At 38.1% G+C, this 22,271-nt stretch overlaps 2 protein-coding genes across 2 annotated transcripts in view; one reads left to right on the forward strand and one right to left on the reverse strand.

The window, feature by feature from the left end:
* On the forward strand, positions 1-17,505 carry slc1a1 (solute carrier family 1 member 1). Its single transcript, XM_051899529.1, has 12 exons — positions 1-400; positions 5,559-5,699; positions 7,509-7,601; positions 7,681-7,795; positions 7,907-7,949; positions 8,033-8,137; positions 8,221-8,405; positions 10,183-10,290; positions 10,807-10,929; positions 12,946-13,140; positions 13,223-13,357; positions 16,092-17,505. The coding sequence occupies exons 1-12, from the start codon at positions 301-303 to the stop codon at positions 16,330-16,332; spliced, it is 1,584 nt and encodes a 527-aa protein (XP_051755489.1). The 5' UTR covers positions 1-300; the 3' UTR covers positions 16,333-17,505.
* spata6l (spermatogenesis associated 6-like) overlaps positions 17,325-22,271 on the reverse strand; it is an 11,386-nt gene continuing 6,439 nt past the window's right edge. The window contains exons 10-13 of the mRNA XM_051899530.1: positions 20,111-20,247; positions 19,776-19,869; positions 19,553-19,650; positions 17,325-18,872 (exon numbers count right to left, since the gene is read on the reverse strand). Of these exons, the coding sequence (XP_051755490.1) occupies positions 19,579-19,650; positions 19,776-19,869; positions 20,111-20,247 (303 nt within the window). The 3' untranslated portion in view covers positions 17,325-18,872; positions 19,553-19,578. The remainder of the gene's footprint in view (positions 18,873-19,552; positions 19,651-19,775; positions 19,870-20,110; positions 20,248-22,271) is intronic.

A 22,271-nucleotide genomic window follows, 5' to 3' on the forward strand; every position in this document is an offset into this window, starting at 1 on the left:
ACTGCTTCTTCATGACGCAGTTCTCATCCCGTAACAAGTTTGACTATTGGCGTTTTTGTCAAGCAAATCAGAGGCCAAGCTACAATAAACGGCTGATCAAAGGTTATCAAGAGGCACAGACAGAGAAAAGCAGCAGCAGATCACATCACCCCTCCCAACAGCAGCTTCACGGCAAACCTGCTGCTGCCGCCTCATTTTATTCGCCAACGGTCCTCCGTCTGTCTGAAACGAGGGAAAGGAAGAGCGCGAGCCTCGCCATATTCATTCGCTTTTCCATATCAGCCCGTGCGCCTGTCCATTATGGATATGCTGGGGAAGAAAGAGGGGAGAGGCAGAGATGTGAAGGGCTTTTTGAAGAGGAACTGGATTCTAATCGCAACCATCACCTCGGTGATACTGGGTGAGATGAGCGCGTTCATGTTGCTTTGAGCGTGGTCACATTTCTCTGCATCTTATATCTCGCTTCATTGTGCTCTATCACACCTCATTCCTTTAATTATGTATGTACATCTCTATTGCTTTATTATTGTCCGCTTACTGTGGTATTACATGATGGATCTACGCCGCTGTTGTGAATGTGATATCAATAGCTGTTGTGACAATAAGAGCAATTAAAGTGTTTATTTGTTGCATTTAGCTGCACGCATCTGCAGGTGTGTGTTGATGGGTGAATGTGATGAATGATGGCATTGATCAGTGTGTGTGTGTGTGTGTGTGTCTGTGTGTGCAGATATTTTACTACTGCCACAGAGAAACGTGACCAGACTTCCAGTATGACACAGTAAAATCTCTTTGCTCCACGCCACACAAGCACTGACCAGTATTATGAATTAGGGGAGGTCGGGGCTAGTTGTCACACTTTACTCCGGTTACTTTGCTGTGTTAGAGTCAATTTCTATACATGCACCTAATAGCTAATTGGATAAAAGACAGTTCGCTGAACATACAGGCCTACATTGATTATTTGTGACAACATCCCAGCTAACAGGAAACGTTTTTAGAACTAACGTCCCGGCAAGGTTGAACAAGCGTTCTTCAAGTAATGTTAATAGAACGTTCTTTCAAAGTTATGTGGTCTTTAATAATGTTCTCAGAACATTAGCACAAAACATTACTTATACATCATTCATGAAACAAAAACATTAGATGAATGGTCACTAGGTATTGTTGAATAAAGTCCATCACTAGATATTGTTGAATAAAGTCATTATTCACAGTATTCTCGTCGCTTCATAACATTAAGGTTGAACCACCATAGTCACATAAACTGTTTTAAATATGTCTTTAGTAGCTTTCTGGGCATTTGAAAGTGTTAATTATCTTGCTGGCAATGCAGTCCTCACTGAGCCATTGGATTTCATCAAAAATATCTTAATTTGTGTTTCGAAAATGAACTTAGGTCTTACGGGTGTAGAATGACACAAGGGTGAGTAATAAATGACTTAACTTTCATTTTTAACTTTAACTTTCATTCTTAACTTTCGTTTTTCTAATGTTTTTTTCTTGTTACATTTGAATGTTGTCTGAACATTCTGGAACGTTCCTAGAATGTTTGTGAAATCATAAAATGGAATGCTCGTGTAACCAAGAAAAACATTTAAAAAATTGGACGTTTTAAACATTCAAAAATAACGTTTTATAACTCAATTGGATTTTTTTTTTTTTTTGGGATGCCTCTTTTTAAAAGCCATATTTTACAATATATTTGTATTCAAAATGCTGAAAAACATGCTTAAACCAGCCTAAGATGGTTTGCTGGTCTCCCAGTTTAGGTTTAGAGAGGTTTTTCAACTTGGAGAGGCTGGGAAATCAGCTTGAATCAGGCAAGACCAGCACACTAGCTTAAGCTATGACTTTCCATGAACATTGTAACTATTATGAAACAACTAAACTCGCAGTGAAAACTAGCAAACAGTGATACAAAATGTGTGCAATTAATAAATTACAACATAAAAAAACTTTGCTGAGAGCACAGTTCAGCCTTTCTGTCAAAATATATCCTCATCACATACTGTAGTTGAACCTTGTCTTAAAGGGTTAGTTCACCCCTGTCATTTATTACTCACCCTCATGTCGTTCCACACCCGTAAGACCTTCGTTCATCTTCAGAACACAAATTAAGATATTTTTAATCAAATCCGATGGCTCAGTGAGGCCTCTATGGACAGCAAGATAATTAACACTTTCAATGCCCAGAAAGACATATTTAAAACAGTTCATGTGACTACAGTGGTTCAAACTTAATGTTATGAAGCGACGAGAATACTTTTTGTGTGCCAAAAAATCAAAATAACGACTTTATTCAACAATATCTAGTGACATAAATATCTTTACGACAACCATTTCATAATAGCAACTGTGTACAATTCTTGTAAATAAAAGCATGATATTTTCAATTTTAAGTAATCAGATATGAGCAGTGATTTGCTATCCGCACAACTGGCTAGTCATCAAAACATTAATGGTTTAATGCTTTGCAAAATGCTCAGAACTTATAGGCTGTCCAATAAAATCTCACTATTGCTCTATTAGGCATTTCTGGGCTGATCGGTGAGGCTATTAAGCAGAGGTCATAGAATATTCACTATATGTACTGACAAGACAATGAAAAAAGTTTTGATTCCAGTGATGGTACTTCTTTTATAATATATTTTATAATATAATATATTTTTATGTGTAAATTATATTTTATATGTTATATATTATATATGTTTAATATTAAATTATGCTAACAATATTTATTCTAGTTTTATATTGTATGTTTGTGTACTGGGTAAAACACAGATTGTTATGATGCCACGCAAGTCACTTACAATAAAACAAAAGGCAGGTCAAGCAAATTACTTTATTTACGCAGTCATAAGCACCATAATCAGTATAATGCTAAAATGTAATAAAGATAAGTTACAGTACAACAGAGATTATTGCAATTCATGGTAGCTTTTGTGGTTAGCTGGGTTTGGTGTAGCCTTGTTAAACGTTCAAGACTTCTTCATGTTGTGTATTTGGAAGTTATCTGATTAGTTATCTGACAGTTATCTGGCATTGCATTTTAGCTGAACAAAAAGCTGTGAAGCTAATCATATCAGGCCATACTTTTATGGCATGTTAATATATAGGCGACCCTGGACCACAAAACCCATCATAAGGGTCAGATTTTTTGAAATTGAGATTTATAGATCATCTGAAAGCTGCATAAATGAGCTTTCCATTGATGTATGGTTTGTTATGATAGGACAATATTTGGCAGAGATACTATTTGAGTATCTGGAGTCTGAGGGTGCAAAAAATCTAAATATTGAGAAAATTACCTTTAAAGTTGAAGTCCTTAGCAATGCATATCCACTCACAAAAATAAATGTTTGATATATTTACGGTAGGAAATTTACGAAATATCTCCATGATCTTTACTTAATATCCTAATGATTTTTGGCATAAAAGAAAAATCGATAATTTTGACCCATACAATGTATTGTTGGCTATTGCTACAAAGGATTGTCATACTTTATACTTTAAAGTAAAACATTTAATTTGACATTATTGCAAAGTGCTCTTTTTAAAAGTGTACTTAAGTCTGTTAAGAAATATAGCCATGAAAGTGTACTGTCTTTAATACACTTAAGTAACCTTTTATTTGTTTAATACTGCAAGTAGTTTAAAAAAAAGAGTGAATTTTGCTAACATTACAGAAAGAGATTGGAAACAGACACATACATATAAATACATTTCCTGTAGCTGCAGTGCAGTCCATACAGACCTCATTACGTTTATTAGAAAGCTTTTTAGTTTATTTGGTATACGCCATATCTGACTATATCCAAATCCATCATTATACAAGGATGGAAACGAGATGACTGAAAACTCAAAATGACATTTGTCTAAATATATCTTTATCAGTTTAACAGCTACAGCTAATATCTTGTGTTATGCGCCTGATGACAACAAATGCAGGGAAATTATTTGTGCCCTGAATATCACAAAGCATTGTTAGCATACTCTCAAAATGTCAGCTCTTTGTCAGTGAGACTGGAGATTTGGATTCTCTCTCACTTGCTTTGAAATCACTCTAAAGATCAGGGATGACACTTTGTTTTTGTGATCATTTTGATACAGTACACTCAGACTAGTTATTATGGAAGCTTGTTTCCACCACAGAATTAAAAAATGTAAAAGATAACTGCGACTTTTTATCTCACAATTCTGACTTTTTTCTCGCAATTCTTACTTTTTTTCTCACAATTGAAACTCACAATCGCAATTGCAAGAAAAAAGTCAGAATTGCAATTAAAAAGCCAGAATGGCAAGATAAAACTCTGTGACTTTGTGAGAAAAGTGAGAATTGTGAGGAAAAAAGTCAGAATTGCGAGAAAAGTCTGAATTGGGGGGGTCTGAATTGTGAGATAAAAACTCGCAATTGCAAGTAAAAAGTCAGAATTGTGAGGGGGGAGTCTGAATTATGAGATAACTCGCAATTGCAAGAAAAAAATCAGAATTGCAATAAAAAAGTCAGAATTGTGGGAAAAAAAGTCAGAATTGAGGAAAAAAAGCCAGAATGGCAAGATAAAAACTCACAATTGTGGTAAAAAAGTAAGAACTGTGAGAAAAAAAAGTCAGAATTGCGAGAAAAGTCAGAAATGTGAGAAAAAAAGTCAGAAATGTGAGAAAAAAAGTCCGAATTGTGAGGGGGGGAAGTCTGAATTGTGAGATAAAAACTCGCAATTGCAAGAAAAAAGTCAGAATTGAGAAAAAACATCAGAATTGTGAGGAAAAAAAATCAGAATTGCAAGAAAAGTCAGAATTGTGAGAAAAAAAGTCAGAATTGTGAGAAAGTCAAAATGGCGAGAAAAGTCAGAAGTCAGAATTGCAAGATTAAAACTCGCAATTTCAAGACAAAAGTCAGAATTGCAAAAAGAAGTCCAATTCTGAGGAAAAAATTTTTTTAGTTTATATCACAATTCTGAAGGAAAAAAAAAAAAAAATCCAAATTTCGAAATGTTAACTCACAACTGCAAGGAAAAAATGTCAGAACTGTGAGATTAAAAAGTTGCAATTACCCTTATTTTTTATTATTCTGTGGTGGAAACAAGCTTCCATAAGTAATTCACCACAAATCAGATTCAGTATGAATTTATACACTCTTAGAAAAAAGAAAAGTTTTAATGGGGTTCAATACAGAACTATAGGGTTCTCAATTTTAAAGAATGCTTTATGCCAAAAAGGGGATTGCATAATACTTTCACATTTAACAGGTTATTTACATTTTTTCTAGTTATAAAGTATGTTTACAAGCTGCTTAATTCATAAAAATGAATTTAAATCCATAAAATGATGGGAATGATCTCATGATGGGAAGTCCTAACCTGACAGAACCCTTTAATGTTCTATATAGAACCTTTTCTTCCAAGAGTGTATCTTTGTGAGGTCGAGATATTACTGGAATATTTAGCTCTGCACATTCAGTCTGGCTTGATGCTGGCTTTATGTAGATTAAGCACAACTAAGTGCTTCACATTTACAGTCAGTTTGACGTGCTCTCTCCATCACTCTACCCGTTGCAGGGATCGGGATTGGAGTGCTGGTGCGGGACTATACCTCTCTGTCCCAGCTGGAGAAGCAGTACTTTGGCTTCCCTGGAGAAATCCTGATGAGAATGCTAAAGCTGGTCATCCTGCCGCTCATCGTCTCCAGCATGATAACGGGTATCTCTCTCTCTCTGTCTCACTCCCTCTTCAGCCCATCACAGTATCTCCATTTATGACTGGCAGTGAAAATTCAGAGGTGGTAACTGTTGCCCTCATGTTACCAATATTTTCTTATTTTTCTGTATTTTATTTTTACTTTTTACCATAGAGCTGTCACCCACCATGTGCATGGGTGTGGAATGATAAGGAAAATAGCTGTACAATGAAAATCAATTTACCTGCATATCACAGAAGGATCATATAAACATTTGAACCCATAAAATTTTATTATAACTTGCTGTATCCTGCTGTATTTTCATTTGAAGATAGTCATCAAATATAAATGCACTGATAAATGGACAATATCCTTATCATTTCTTGCCGTAAAAGCATTAAAGTTTCTTACAGTTATCACTGAAGACCAGCAATAATGATTTTCTTTTTGATTACATAATAATGGCAATATATACACGTGTCATCACAGTCAGATGTGCTTATTTGGAAGCTGCGATGCCTGATTACTGGATTATACTTGGCCCAGATTTAATTTTTGAACATTATTGGGTCAGCAGACCCTGATTGATTGCCAATTAAGCTTAAGGTAATAGACCAATCAGAACACTGTTTAGAGATTATTTATAAATAGCTCTAGTGTTTTTCTTCTGAATTAATTGTTTTAATATATACCTACTTTGTTTTGTCTCTTATCAATCCAAATCATATCAAAACGATAAGGATTTATGCACTTATAAAGTATTTGAGTAAATGTAATTAGTTACTGTACTTTGTAGTTTGACTGAGTATCAAAGATATTGGCAACATTTACTCTCTACTTGACAACATTTTTGATAAAGTATATGTACTCTTTACTCCAATACATTTGTAATGAGCATTTACTCATTACACTTTGCATGGCACCTAACTTGTTCTGCAGCAGTTTATTTCTGCTACAAAAGAAACATATCGCCATCTACAGGGCATTGAAGGTACTATATCATGTGTGTTTTGCTCCTACTCACCCAAACTTGTTAATAAGGCTACTTTACACAAATGTGAGTGCATTAGCAGGTAGTTGCTGAATCGCAGTTGTTTCATATATGAGATGAGGACATGACTGCAGCCAGCAATGAGGTTGAAACCAGCAGTGAAAATATACTTTGACTATTTTATTTTACTTAACAGTATTTTATTTTTCCATTATATCGAAGAGACATTTTCCAAGGATATTGGTTTACTTAAGCTCACATGCTCAAAAAGGGCATAACTGAGAGTGTTTGTAGACGTTTAAGAGGTTGTCGTCAACCTTGATTTATTGCAATACTGAGGTTTTATTTTGATTTTAGAAAATAAACGTGATCGCTTCCCTCATAAATCAACTGTTTCCTGTTTTTCACTGGCATGTCTCTTAGATGTTAAAAGGACTACTGCATCTTTGAGCCTACATTCAGTGCGAGTAAAATACTTAAGTACTGTTAAAATCAGATACTCTCAGACTTTTACTCAAGTGGTATTGGAATTGGTCACTTGTAACTTGTAATGGAGTCATTTTCACTGTAAGGGATCTTTACATTTACTTAAAGGGATATTTCACCCAAAAATTTCACCCCCCATAGACAGAATTTTCATTTTAGGGTGAACTAACCCTTTAAGTATGGTTTTCATTTACTCTTTTTACCTCTGGATTTATGCTGCTGATTATGTTGAAAACTCCATAGGGCATTTCCAAATTTGTGTAACCCAATTGTAATGTAACTTGCATTGTTGGCATTGTTAAATGGATCAGGTGTGTCGTTAAATAGTGTTAACCTATGGACTTGATTCCTGAAGGAGTGGCAGCACTGGACTCGGAGGTGTCAGGCAAGATTGGTCTTCGTGCAGTGGTTTATTACCTCTCCACTACCATCATTGCTGTCATTCTTGGTGAGTCACATGAACATCAAATCAATAAACTTTAAAGACATATATTGTGGTTGTTTAACAAAGATGTTGTGCTCAAAAGGAATCGTTCTTGTGACGACTATCAAACCTGGGGTCTCTCAGAGTGCTGACAATATCGAGAGAGCAGGGAGCACGCCAAATGTGACCACTGTTGACACCTTGCTGGACCTTGTTAGGTAAAAATCGCACCCCTTGGTCTGCCTATGTTGTAAGAAAGAAGATATACAGTGCCCACAAAATATTTGTATTAAGCACTTAAGTGATTTGTTTTTCTAATTTCTTCAAAGGAATATGTTTCCTGAAAATCTTGTGCAAGCCTGTTTTCAGCAGGTAAAATATAATATTTTTTAACATATTGCTTAAAACAATCCAAATATAATACTTTGTTGAAATAAACATCATCTGTGTTTTAGTACAAGACACAGCGCAAAGAGATTGAACCATCGAAAACCAACACAAGCACAACTGATACAACTACATTTCCACCCTTCACCACCATTATTTCAACAGTTGCACAGGTGAGACAAAGATGTTAAAGAATGTATGGTAAAGAGAGATGAATGAAGAAATTTTATTTATTTTTGCCTTCTTTATGCTGTAGAATTTGACCAAAGACTACAATATTGTGGGCTCATATTCAGATGGGATTAATGTTCTTGGTCTCATCGTATTCTGTGTGACTTTCGGCCTTGTCATCGGCAAGATGGGAGAAAGGGGACGCATCCTGCTCGAGTTTTTCGATGCTCTGAATGAGGCCACCATGCGACTTGTTCAGATTATTATGTGGTGAGTTCTGACACGTTAAAGGCATATCTGTAGTGGCAAGAATCTCTATTATTATTGCTCATACTCAGACCTGAAGGTAGGCTCTGTTGACTTGGGTCAGTAAGCAACCACCCAGAACACCCTATAATCCACAAAACAATCACCCAGAACACCCTAGAACCTACATAGCAACTCCTTAGTAACCACCCAGAACGCCCTAGAAACCACAAAACAATCACCCAGAACACCCTAGAACCCACATAGCAACTCCTTAGTAACCACCCAGAACACCCTAGAAACCACAAAAAAAAACACAACACCATAGATCCCACATAGCAACTCCTTAGTAATCACCCAGAACACCCTAGAAACCACAAAACAATCATCCAGAACACCCTAGAACCCACATAGCAACTCCTTAGTAATCACCCAGAACACCCTAGAAACCACAAAACAATCATCCAGAACACCATAGATCCCACATAGCAACTCCTTAGTAATCATCCAGAACACCCTAGAACCCACATAGCAACTCCTTAGTAATCACCCAGAACAAACTCCTTAGTAACCACCCAGAACACCCTAGAAACCACATAGCAATCACCCAGAACACCATAGAACCCACATAGCAACTCCTTAGTAACCACCCACAACACCCTACAATCCACAAAACAATCACCCAGAACACCATAGATCCCACATAGCAACTCCTTAGTAACCACCCAGAACACCCTAGAAACCACAAAACAATCGCCCAGCACACCCTAGAACCCACATAGCAACTCCTTAGTAACCACCCAGAACACCCTAGAAACCACAAAACAATCACCCAGAACACCCTAGAACCCACATAGCAACTCCCAAGTAACCACCCAAAACACCATAGAAACCACATAGAAACTCCCTAGTAACCACCCAGCACACCCTAGAAACCACATGGCAACTCCCTAGCAACCACCCAGAACACCCTAGAAACCACAAAGCAACTGCACAGCACACCCTAGAAACCACAAGGCAACTCCCAAGCCACCACCCAGAATACCCTAAAACCACAAAGCAACTCCCAATCAACCACCCAGAACACCCTAGAAACCACATAGACACTCCCTAGTAACCATCCAGCACACCCTAGAAACCACATAGACACTCCCTAGTAACCACCCAGCACACCCTAGAAACCATATAGCAACTCCCTAGCAACCACCCAGATTATCCTAGAAACCACATATCAACCACCCAGAATACCATAGAAACCACATAGCAACTCCCTAGTAACCACCCAGCACACCCTAGAAACCATATATCAACCACCCAGAATACAATAGAAACCACATAGCAACACCCCAGAATACCCTAAAAACCACATACAACCACCTAGTACTCCCTAGATACCACATAGCCACTCCCTAACAACCACCCAGAATACCCATGTGCTACCCACGGTGGCTCAGTGGATAGAACTGTCGCCTCACAGCAGGTTCGAGCCCTGGCTGAGCCAGGATACCTTTCTGTGTGGCGTTTGCATGTTGTCAGCGTGGATTTCCCCCACACAGTCCAAAGACATGCAGGTTAGGTGGATTGGACATGCCAAATTGGTCACGTGGGTGTGTCAGGAAGGGCATCTGGCATAATTCCCATGAAGCGGACCCTGCAAATGAGTGGGACTTATGCTAGGAAATTATAATATATTCACTTGGAAAATATTGTAGGAAGATATATCAGTCTATAAATAAAGAGATTAGTTTGTGTGTCATATTGTTTATGAATGTAATGATACTTCATGAATTTTCTTCTGCAGTTACATGCCCGTTGGCATCTTGTTCCTGATTGCTGCTAAGATCATTGAGGTGGACGACTGGGAAATCTTCAAGAAGATGGGCCTGTACATGGTGACGGTGCTCAGCGGGTGAAGAAGCTTCTTTAATGTTCCCTTGCTGATTTACTGCTGCTGTTAGACTGGCCGTTTACTGTTCCCATACAGCTTCATATCAGCTCTGTTCACTCACAGATAAGAGCCAAGGACATTCAAAACTGCTCAAGCTGCAGATGTGCTAATAATACATTTCATAAACTCCAAATTTCCACTTATTTGAGTGATATAGGCAACTGAACATCAGTCAGGAGATTCTATAGCTGCAGTTAAACAAATGCCATCTGCACTCGTGTGGAATGGACCGAACGGAGAGGTTTAGGTTGCACATTGCTGAGTCAAAAATTGTAGGATATAAATCCAAGTGACCTTGGTAAAAATATACTGGATGCTTTTAAATAACACCAAACAGCTTTTTTATCACACTAATATTAATGGTATATTTTTCAAAAGATCTAAAAGATTTATTATTTTATTCTAATGTTCATTGCTGAGGATGATGTACAATGGATTGTGATGTTTAATGTTTTAAAAATTGTTTTCCTTCCACAGACTAGCCATCCATTCCATCATATTCCTCCCCCTGATATACTTTGTGTTTGTGAGGAAGAATCCATTCACCTTCACTCTGGGAATGGCACAGGCTTTGGTAACTGCTCTCATGATTTCCTCAAGGTGAGCCAACAAATATTATAGCATCTGTATTTTCTGGGCATGTTGACTAAAGGCTGGAATACACTACACGACTTTCAAAATCTGAACAGAAATCGAATACTTCCCTACTATATAGTATGTGAAAAACAGTATGCCAACAGAGTAGTATGTCCAAATACATAGTATTCAAAAACCAGTAGGCGAAAAGTCCCCAGATGACCTACTACTTCCGGCAATATTCTGAAATATGCATTCAATGGACACTTTACTATCCCATGAGGCCACAGAAAGCATATTATAAATGGCAGTGAAGCAACGCAACAGAGTGAAACAGTGGACCGTCCACTTTTTCAGCAGCGTTGGTTCCGGTAGAATTTTTTCCAATATTTTCTCCCATAGGGATTTTTAAAAAAAAGTCTTTGCTAAAGCATTATAAACCATGAACCAAGCCAACCAGTCAGGAGGTGAATCACGACATTACAAACTTTGATTGGAAGCAAAAAAGTTTTTGAAAATCTGACAAAAATACAAAGGTACAAGACTGTAAAGAACTACAATCCCATGAAGCATTGCAAACTGCATAATTGGTTATATTGTACTTACTCAAATAAGTACTGAGTAATATTAATTAACTACATGTACTAAAGAGTTACGGATAGTGTTAGGGTTTGGTTTAGGGTTAGTTATTTGTAATTATGCATAATTTACTGTTATAAAACGCTTAGTTCCTGTCCTTGATCCTGATTGGTCAATAGCTGTGTTTTATTCACAATAAAACACGGCTATGACCGCTTCACCCAACGGTTCTGTATCACTACACAACACCCTTAGCAACCACTCTTAGTAACTTAGTAACACTCTTAGTTTGTTCTCAATTTATATTGTTCATTGAAGCTTCCTGTATTATGTAGAAGAGTATTGTGAGAAAGAGATTAAGCGGGTTTATTACCTGCATTCAGATTTAGCATTTTCCTTCAGGTCAGTCCTATGTTCATAATAAAAAACCTGTTTAAATGTCCGCTGCAATATCTTGTCCTTTTAACAGTTAAGGGGTTTTCCCGTGACTGACAGCGCTAGTCAAAGCATTCGTCAGTTGCATCTTGTTCCATGTTCACAACAATTCAGTCTTTTCAATATAAAAGTCTTCGCTACTGACTGACATACTCATAAAGACTGTACTTGGGGATAATATAATATTACCTGAAATACCTCATTCATTCATTCAATATAATATTAATGAAATAAAAGACCACTTAAGTGTAGTGAGAGTGCTTTTTCATGACTGTTTCATAACACAAGTACACTTTTAAGTACATATTAAAAGTTTTACTTTAATTGTACTAAATTACAACTTCATCATTACAAATGTGTAATTACAAATACATATAGTAACCATATTTCAAAGACAAAATTATGAAATTAATGTATAAAGATGTAATCAAATCCTACTTAAGTGGGTCAAAAAGCAGTCTAAAGTTCAGCTAACTGCATTTAATATAAATTTTAACTATAATACATTTTCATTTAATCGCAATTAACATGCAGTTAAGTGTCCAAAAAAAAAAAATACATTCAGTTCACACTTACATATTCTTTTTAAGTATATCATTTCCATAATAAGTACTAAACTCTTAACATGAGAATGTCACATAAACGTTTATGGCATGATAAGATGCTGATCCTATTTATACCAAAAGGTATAAATTCTTTCAATGCTATGAATAATTCTTATAAAAAAGCATAATTATAGCTATTTTTTATTAATAAGAAATGAAAAATATTTATTCAGTTTTTTAATGGCCACTGCACAAGCAAAAGGCATAAATTCCTTCAATGCTATGAATAATTATTTTTAAAAAATATGAGAAGCCTTTAATGTTGTTTTGATCATTATTTTTGAGCTGTTTATAGTAAGTCCTGCTTCTGAAGATCTGCCTCTCCAGTTTTAGACTTTTTTAAACCCACAATAATCAATGAAAACTGCTATTCTGCCAAGTATTATGCTTTTTATAATAACAAAAATCTTTACTACATCAGCTCAGCCACTCTGCCGGTCACGTTCCGATGTGCAGAAGAGAACAACCGGATTGACAAGAGGATCACTCGCTTTGTCCTTCCAGTTGGTGCGACTATCAATATGGATGGCACTGCACTGTATGAAGCTGTTGCTTCTATATTCATAGCTCAGTTGAACAACTACGATCTGGATGCTGGCCAGATTGTTACCATTAGGTAGGTGTGATATAATAGAGCTAAGTGGCTTTGGGAAGGACAAAACCCCAAATAATACTTTTGTGACATGTTCATTTCATAGTATCACAGCAACAGTCGCCAGCATTGGTGCAGCAGGAGTTCCGAATGCTGGACTGGTAACCATGGTGATAGTCCTCACAGCAGTTGGCCTTCCAGCCACTGATGTCACTCTCATCATTGCTGTCGATTGGCTGCTGTAAGTATGTCTGGTTTACTTAATGTGAGAAGTGCAGCGATAACGTATATTTGTAGGCCAACCCGGAAGTTAGTATCACACTGGTTCCCTCGACAGAATCCAAATAGGATTTTTCCATTGGCTTCTGGATTATTGCAGAAAATAAGGTCTTCACAAATGAACACGACTTATATGAATTTTGAAGCCTAAATGCAATCGGCAAGAAGTAATAGCTAAAAGTAGGCTATAAATGAACTACATCATGGTCACGTGACTTCAACGACAACTTTTTCAGTCTTTATTTGATTAGTTAGACTAGCGTGACGTTTAATGTCCCATACAACCTCTGTAGTCCCATTTAGACACTTGTTAGCAACCGCCATTTTGAAGACAAGAAAGCTTTTATAAAATAACAAGCGCGTATTACTGATGCATTTTGTCGTAGAATAAAATATCTTTAGACATTTAACCAAAAACCCACTTGATGTAAATTGAATCGCTATATTATTCTCTCGTAATTGTGCAATACGGTCGTATTTTGTACATGCAATTTATCTAGTTTTATTGTAAATGAAAATAATTTTTTATTTTACCATCAATACAGACTGCATCTATATTAAGTCCGCCATATTTTCTCACTGACACGCCCCAAACTCAGGCGCTGTATCAGAAATCAAATACTTCCCTACCATATAGATCTTATGTAGCCCCACCCATTTTCAGCAATATGGTCGTTTTGTTCTGTGTTCCAGTTTGTATTTCCACAGCATGAAGGTAAGATCTTACGGATTTATGAATGAGCCGCTCATTTTTAAATCTTCCCAGTCTACTGACATTTATGACATCTGCTTCAAACATTACAATGCACTTTCGTTAACTCTACAATAAGAAAATCCACTTCACCTGCTAATTACTCTTCAACAGTGATGCCATAGAAATATACAGAGTGACCACAAAAACGGAAGTTCAAGGACAAAATTTTAAAGATGGCTGCGCGCTTGTTTCTCTGGCACATAAGGTCTATAGTATGCGGAAAACAGTACGCCAACAGAATAGTATGTCCGAATGCATAGTATTCGAAAAACAGTAGGCGAAAAGTCACCGGATGACCTACTACTACCGCCGAGATTCCGAAGTGTGCATTCGATGGACACTTTACTATCCCATGAGGCCACAGGAATGGATTTGTGAATGCCAGTGAAGCAACACAACTGACGCTGGTAGGTCACATGACAGTAACAACATGGCGGATGTAGTATGTCTGAATTACATTCATAATACCCACATTCATACTTTATAGAACATACTTTTTTAATGGTCACAATGCAAGTTCAAATTTTAACGTAGTACCTACTCAGTACGCAATTTTGGACACAGTGAGGGTTTAAAGAAAGAGTTTCCTCTTTGTAATTATGCCATTGTGGTGGCTTTCATGAACATTCAACTGGTAAATATGATGTTCCTGACATGACTTGGACTGTGTTCACGCCGTGTCGTAATAACCGTAATGAGTAACGAGATGACAGTCAGCACGTGACCTTCTACTTGGAGCTGTTCACGTCTTCGGACTCGGAATTGTGTGTTTTTATGGCAACACTAAAGGTCTTTGCACACTGAGTCCGAAATGTTTGTATGCTTTTTTTTTTTCGTATTCGTCATCCTAAAAATTTGTCATGCACAGAAACCTTGCACACAGAGTTCGAAGCGTATTAATTAATCCGTTGCGAAAAAATTAGCAAAACAATACAAAATGGAGTCTTCAAGCTGTTATCCTCTCTCTTCTTAAAAAGAAAGAGGAAATATTGGGTCCATCCAATCCTGAGATTGCGTAGAGAGGAAGGAGAGTTCCACCTCCTTATCAAGGAGCTGCGGGATTATCCCGAACGATTCAAAGTTTACTTCAGGATGTCAGTGGCTCAGTTTAATGCGATACTGGTGCCACATATTAAAAAGAAGACCACGAATATGAATATATATATATGTATTCCGCACTTTGTTTGCCATACAGTGCTTTTCTGTTGCGAGACGAAGTGGATCAACTTGTCAGACGCCATTCTGGATTTTGGGTTTCGCTGTACAGTGGCTCTGAATTGTCAAAACACCTCTTAAAATGCTTGCTACGGATGCGAAAAATGCAGAAAATTGAAACCAATCCAAAAAAATTTATGACGGACGAAAGTTTCGGAGGCAGTGTGTAAATGTGATTGACACAACATGAGGTCGTATTTATTTTTTAACATGCGAAAATTTCGGACTCAGCGTGCAAAGAACTTAACAATGCCAAATTGAATCTGCAGCGGTCAGGTGGTACAGCGATCAAGTCGGAGCTCTCAGAAAATTCCCAGTATACAAGTTGTAATTACTACAAGAACTGCAGTTCTAAAAGGACGTGAACGCTTTTTACAAGTCGTAATTACGATATGCCGTGAACGCACTATATAGACCAATTCACACCGCACTGACAGACGCCGACCAACGCGGACAATCACCAGATTACAGCACGTCACTTCTCAGACATTCCACGACCAGACAAGCACCGATTCTACATGTTCAATCGGCAAAAACAAGCTCAGACAGACGCTGATCTGACAAAACCCTGACGAAGTGTCTGCTGCCATCTGTCAGTGCAGTATGAATTGTCCTTATGATTTCTGAATGTTCAAGTGACACTGAATACTGGAGTAATGGCTGCTAAAAATTCACATTGTTTACATTGATAAATAAAAATTTACATTGATTTTTCCAATCAAACCAGCGATCGCTTCCGAACCATGATCAACGTGTTGGGAGATGCCTACGGTGCTGGAATAGTCCAGAAGCTGTCAAAGCGAGAACTCGAGAGGATGGACCTGATTTCGGACGTGGATGCGGCCAACCCCTTCGCCCTAGAGACCACGCTGGACGACGACGAGTGCGAGAAGAAATCTTACGTGAACGGTGGATTCACCATTGACAAAAGCGACGCCATTTCCTTCACCGAGACCTCGCAGTTCTAGAGGTAAGCGTCGGTCGCTGCTGAAAATGTGACATCACTGAACGGCGGGGTCAGAGAGGTAGGAGCCATTCATATAACCAGTGCCATGACCAGGACGGAAAGTCATTACCGAGGACATGATTGAGCGCAGACATTAGCAATACCTGCCCTTGCGGTTCTCCTTCCTTCATTTTCCCAACCATGCTCTTGAACTTACGTGTGCGCTAGACAGAGAGAAACTATGTGCTTCCACAGCTCATTAACATGTTGCCATGATTTATGCAAAGCTGTTTTTCCTTTTATTAACTGCAGTTGTTTCCTTTGGTTTTGTACTAACGAATAGCTTTTTAGCAGTAGGTGATTTTCGTATTTGTGTGTATGAGCAGGAGCTCTGTGCAATATTGCGCATCAGTTTTAAAGTAACTCAGATTAGTGTACATGTACGCATTTCAACAAAGAGCATGTTGCTAACTAGCCAATGTTATTATACACAAAAAAATGCTGAATTTAAGGGGTTTTTTCTTCGCAAATTATGTTCATAAGTTTTAGACTCGGTAAAGTGTGAAAGTTTGCCAATTCTGTATTTGCACTTGCTATTGAGAGCCAAATGTTTATGAGCTTTGCGTGTCTTTCATTTCAGATTTGTGCCAAATTGTTCATATGAAGGGAACATTTTTATACAAACTTCTAAAATTAAATGAAATATTGCATGATAAGGATTTGATATGAAGTACAGGAATGGCCTTGAGAATGAAAATCAGATCCTTTGTACACAATTATTTTATCATGACACTGAAGGTGGCAAGCCTTAATAGTTTCTTCAGCAAGCCACTAATTTTATTGTTTTACTTTTTTGTTGTTGTTGAATCAGAGCTGTTTTGAAGTATATTTTTTAAAGACTACACCGATGATGTTGTCAGTGCCAAATTTCTGCCAATAGAACCAGTTTTAAGTTTCTTTTACAGTATTTAATTTCTTCATATTTTGTGTTACATCAGAAATGAGAGAAAACGATCAATGTGAAGCATTAATGGTCTGTGTTTGAGGTTCTGGAACTGAATTAACACCATAAAGCACACCATTGTACAACTGTATTTATACAGTACAGTAGTCAAATTAGTTATACTGTATGATTCAACAAGTACTGTATGTATATCCACAAAATAATAAAGACAAATGTCAACACCTGAAAAAATGCCTAAATTGACTTTTTTTTCATGTAACATGGGATGTTGTTTAACAAGTTTCAGCTTGTATTGATTAATTGTAGAGTGTAATGTTCCTAATATTCTTTGATATATATATATACACACTCACTGGCCACGTTATTAAGTACACCTGTTCAATTGCACATTAACGCAAATATCTAATCAGCCAATCACATGCCAGCAACTCATTTCATTTAGGCATGTAGACATGGTCAAGACGATCTGCTGAAGTTCAAACTGAGCATCAGAATGGGGAAGAAAGGTGATTTAAGTGACTTTTAACATGGCACAGTTGTTGGTTCCAGACGGATAGTATCTAAACTGCTGATCTACTGGGATTTTCACACACAGCCATCTCTAGGGTTTACAGAGAATGGTCCAAAAAAGAGAAAATATCCAGTGAGCGGCAGTTCTGTGGGCGAAAATGCCTTGTTGATGCCAGAGGTCAGAGGAGAATGGCCAGACTTGTTCGAGCTGATAGAAAGGCAACAGTGGTGGAACGGGAGATTCGCATAATGGATGTGCAGCCGACAAATCTGCAGCAACTGTGTGATGCTATCATGTCAATATGGACCAAAATCTCTGAGGAATGTTTCCAGCACCTTGTTGAATCTATGCTATAAAGAATTAAGGCAGTTCTGAAGGAAAAATGTATCCAACCCAATACTAGCAAGGTGTACCTAATAAGGTGGCCGGTGAGTGTATATATAGATGGATGTTCTTCATTTAATACTCAAGGGGAAATGCAGTAGACAAAACACACCTGAGGCTCCCTGACACAAACAGAATAAGCCTTTTGAAATCACAATCAACCAAAGCAGCTATTTCATTTTAATTTCTAATGAATGACATTTGCAATTTTGCATAAAAATGCAAAGAAGAAGAAAGGATGTCATCAAAGCATAGTTGAATGGTCACTTTAGAAGATTTTTTTCTTGTGGAGTTTTTGTGTGTTATTTAAGGACCTTTGCCTTATTTACATAAGAATCGCATCAATCAAATCCAATCGAATTTGAAATGTGAAATAGTGCATGTTGAACTCTTTTTATGACCATGTGCGATGCTGCTGCACCATGGCTTCTAATTTTTTTTGTTATGAGGGTTATATTAAGCACAAGTACTATTTTAGTGTCACAAAAGTCTATTTTGGTCTCCATTATATGACAAAAGCTTATGAGTTCAATCAGGTGTGGACTTTTGGGAGCCTCCAGGAACAGGATTGAGAACCACTGTGCTTCAAAAACACCAGGAATAAACTATTTCATTTCAAAACTGCAATACAAACACAACTACACCCGTAATTGAGTGGAAAATGATGCAATTCCACAAGAAATCACAGGATCCTCTGCTTCATCTGTAGATAAAGAGAAGGGTGCTCTTTAAATAAATACCCACTGAGGCTGTACAAAAAGCAAAAATGTTTGCTTAATTGTATTAAATGTGCACTTGTAATGTACTTAAGATGTTAAGTATATATATATATATATATATTTAAATTGCACTTGCAGATAATACAATATTAATGAAATATAAGTCCACTTAAGTGTACTTAAGAAGAGTAAATTTTTATGACTGCTTCTTAAGTACACTTAAAATGTGCACTTTGTAATAATGTCAAATTAAGTTTTACTTTAAAGTATATTATAAATCATGTTTTAATAAGCATAATATTTTGCTGTGCTTTAAAGAAGTACACTTGTTTTGATGTGTTGACTAACATGCTAAAGTACATGTGAAGCACTTGATTATAATTTTAACTTTAGTGTGTTTTTTGATATTAAATTTTAAAGTTAAAATATTTTAATGTACAAAATTGCACCTTCATTACAAATATGTAACATATATTTAAATACATGACATACACATTTCAATAGAAATTAAATTAGGCTTGTTATAAAGGCTTGTCAGTACATTCGTCTGACATTTAAATGACAAGTAATTATGAAATTACAGAAAAAAAGAACGAGAATACTGTCAATAAAATTACAATAATAAGAGTCTTGGCCATAATTTATAATAAAAGCATATACGTACCACTTCTTTATAGCACACACTGGTGTTTAAAATGGGCACGAGTGGGCCAAAACACATCTCCGTATCAGTACCTCGTCTATCTCAGAGTCGGTGGCACCCTGACATCAAAAACAGAGGCAGAGGAGGCTAAATGATCCATCCCACTATCGGCATAATATTCCACAGCAATTATTTCTGAAACCATGTTTGTGTGTATGTGTGTGTGCATTTAAGTGGTACTCACACAGGCTAGTCTATGAACTGCTTTGGGAGATGTTAAAAGGCTCTGAACCCGTTCCTGAACCTCCTCCCAAAGGTCAGGAGAGCCCAAGAGAGAGCTGCAGAAAATAACACAATATTTATCTAAAAAATAATAATAATAATAAGGCATCACTATTACAATTGCTCATACTTAAGATCAGTTATTTGAACAAACCCCTCAAACCAATGTATTAAAACTCGTACTGCTACAGACACGAATGATACTTCAAATTGTGTGATGTGGAAAGTCAGAGCCAGTTCTACAAAACAATCAAATTCATTCATGCAACTCTACCTGGGGAGCACACACAAACATACCCATTGTGCCTCTGGCGTTCCATGTTGGAGTGGCTTGGGCTGGGAGATCCCTCATATCCCATTTGGGAATGATGACGGCCTACTTCCTCAGCATAGTCGAGGAGATCATCTGTGTCTGAAGAGTCTTCATCACCCATCTAATATAATGAAGGACAGTGTCAGTTGATGTCTGGCTTTTCATGAGAAATACCCATGTGAAAAAGAAGTGCGCTTAATTGTGTTGAATGTGCATTTGTAGAGTATTTTTTTGTTTTAAAACTACTTGCAGATAATTTAATATTAGTTAAATAAAAGGCCACTTAAGTGTACTTAAAGAGAGTACACTTTCATGACTATGGCCCTGTCTCAAATGGTACCCTAAACCCTCACGGTTTTGTGACGTAACGCCACTTAGTCTGTCGGGTAGGAGTCTGCTGTGGAGCTCGGCAAAAGGGCGCATCAAGGGTGCATATCGGCTGTAAAGGGGGTGCTCGCGAGCACCCTTCTGAAACCTAAAATGACAAATGGGACACTCTACAGTCTCGAGGCCTTCACGCGCACGCAGCGGCCATTGTAAGTCCACAAGACCGTAAGCACATATGAAGTGTGCCATTTGGGACAGGGCCTTAACACACTTAAGTACACTCAGTAATAATGTCAATTTAAAAAAATTACTTTATTAAAAAACATTTCATATTTTTTTACAAGCTTTTGTCGTGTTTTAAAGGAGTGTTTACACTTATTTTGAGGTGTTGACTAATATTAAAGCAATATTCTGTAGTGAGTTTTCTGATATTACATTTAAAATTAATGTATTATAAATGTACTAAATTACATGTTTCATTTCGATACAAGCTTCAGTAGGAATGACTTTAACCAGTGTGACGGGAGGAGCAATGACAGACAGTGGGTGTGGCGTCAGGCCTCGGAGAGGCTTTTAATTAACATAAAATAAAACATAAAATGTCCAAAAAGGGGAATAAAGTGTCCATGGCAATGAAAGTGCCCAAAATAAACAGGGGATCTAGAGTCCTCGCTATGACTGGGAGTTGTGAAAGCAGGAAGTGTTGAGGGGATTTTGCACAGGTAAGAGGAGGTGGAGTCCCGGCAGCCGCACGCACTCCCCTCTTCAATCCAGGGTGTGAGCGGTAGCGGCTCAGCTTCTCTGGGGTCGCGGTATTCGAGGGGCCAGCCTGACGGTGGCGTTGCTTGCTCCCTGGGAACTTGGGTCCGGTGACTTGAAAGCTTTGGCGGTGTGAGAATCCCTCCTTGCTCCCCTCCTGGGCCTACGAGGACACCAGCATTCATGTGCAAGGGAAAGAGACCGGTCTCTTGAGGAGAGGCACACTCGGCATTTAGCGACGAGGCTCCATTCAATTCAGATGTGCCTCATCATGTGCCACCAGTCCTGATTGTTAAAGCTCCCCTCCTCTCTCTCACACCCAATCCTGTCGGGAACCTGGTGAAGGGCAGTGATTTAAGGTAACGGGGTGGCACTGATAATAAGGGGGAGTCTAAGCTCCGTCTTGCCCGCATTCTCCACCACTGTGGCAGCAGGAGCAACAACAGACACAGTGGGTGTGGTGTCAGGCCTCAGAGAGGCTTTTATTTAACATAGAATAAAACATAAAATGTCCAAAAGGCAACAAAGTGTCGATGGGGGTTAAAGTTTTTAAATAAACAGGGTAACTGGCATCTTCGCTGTGACTGGGAGTTGTGAAGGCAAGGAGTTTTAAGGGGACTTGGACGAGGTAAGAGGAGGCGGGGTCCCAGCGGCCACATGCGCTCCCCTCTTCATTGCATTGGGCGGCGGCTTCTGTATTGGCTCGGCTTCCCTGGGACCGTAGGCAAGATTTGAGGTGCAAGATCGCCTGCGAATTCTAGCCCGACGCCGGCGTTGCTTGCTTCTACCCAGGAATTTGAGTCCAGCGACTCGGCAGCTTTGGCGGTGCAGTAATCCCTCCCCGCTTCCCTCCTGGACATACGAGGACACAAGTGTGATGCACAGGAGAAAGAGACCGGTCTCTCAAAGAGAGCATTTAACAGCGTCAGTGACAAGGCTCCTTTTGATTCAGGTGTGCCTCATCATGCGCCACCAGTCCTGGTTGTTACAGCTCCCCTCCTCTCTCTCACACCCACTCCTGTAGGGAACCTGGCGAAGGGTGGCGATTTAAAGGACGGG

The sequence above is a fragment of the Ctenopharyngodon idella genome, chromosome 7 (genome assembly GCF_019924925.1).
Source record: "Ctenopharyngodon idella isolate HZGC_01 chromosome 7, HZGC01, whole genome shotgun sequence".
Taxonomy (NCBI): Eukaryota; Metazoa; Chordata; class Actinopteri; order Cypriniformes; family Xenocyprididae; genus Ctenopharyngodon; species Ctenopharyngodon idella.

Excerpts from the sequence above, each read along its gene's own strand:
- slc1a1 (XM_051899529.1), top strand. The coding sequence starts at position 301 with ATGGATATGCTGGGGAAGAAAGAGGGGAGAGGCAGAGATGTGAAGGGC. Across the intron at positions 7,796-7,906 it reads ACCTTGCTGGACCTTGTTAG|GAATATGTTTCCTGAAAATC; the intron begins GTAAAAATCGCA and ends ATTTCTTCAAAG. Across the intron at positions 10,291-10,806 it reads ATGGTGACGGTGCTCAGCGG|ACTAGCCATCCATTCCATCA; the intron begins GTGAAGAAGCTT and ends TTCCTTCCACAG.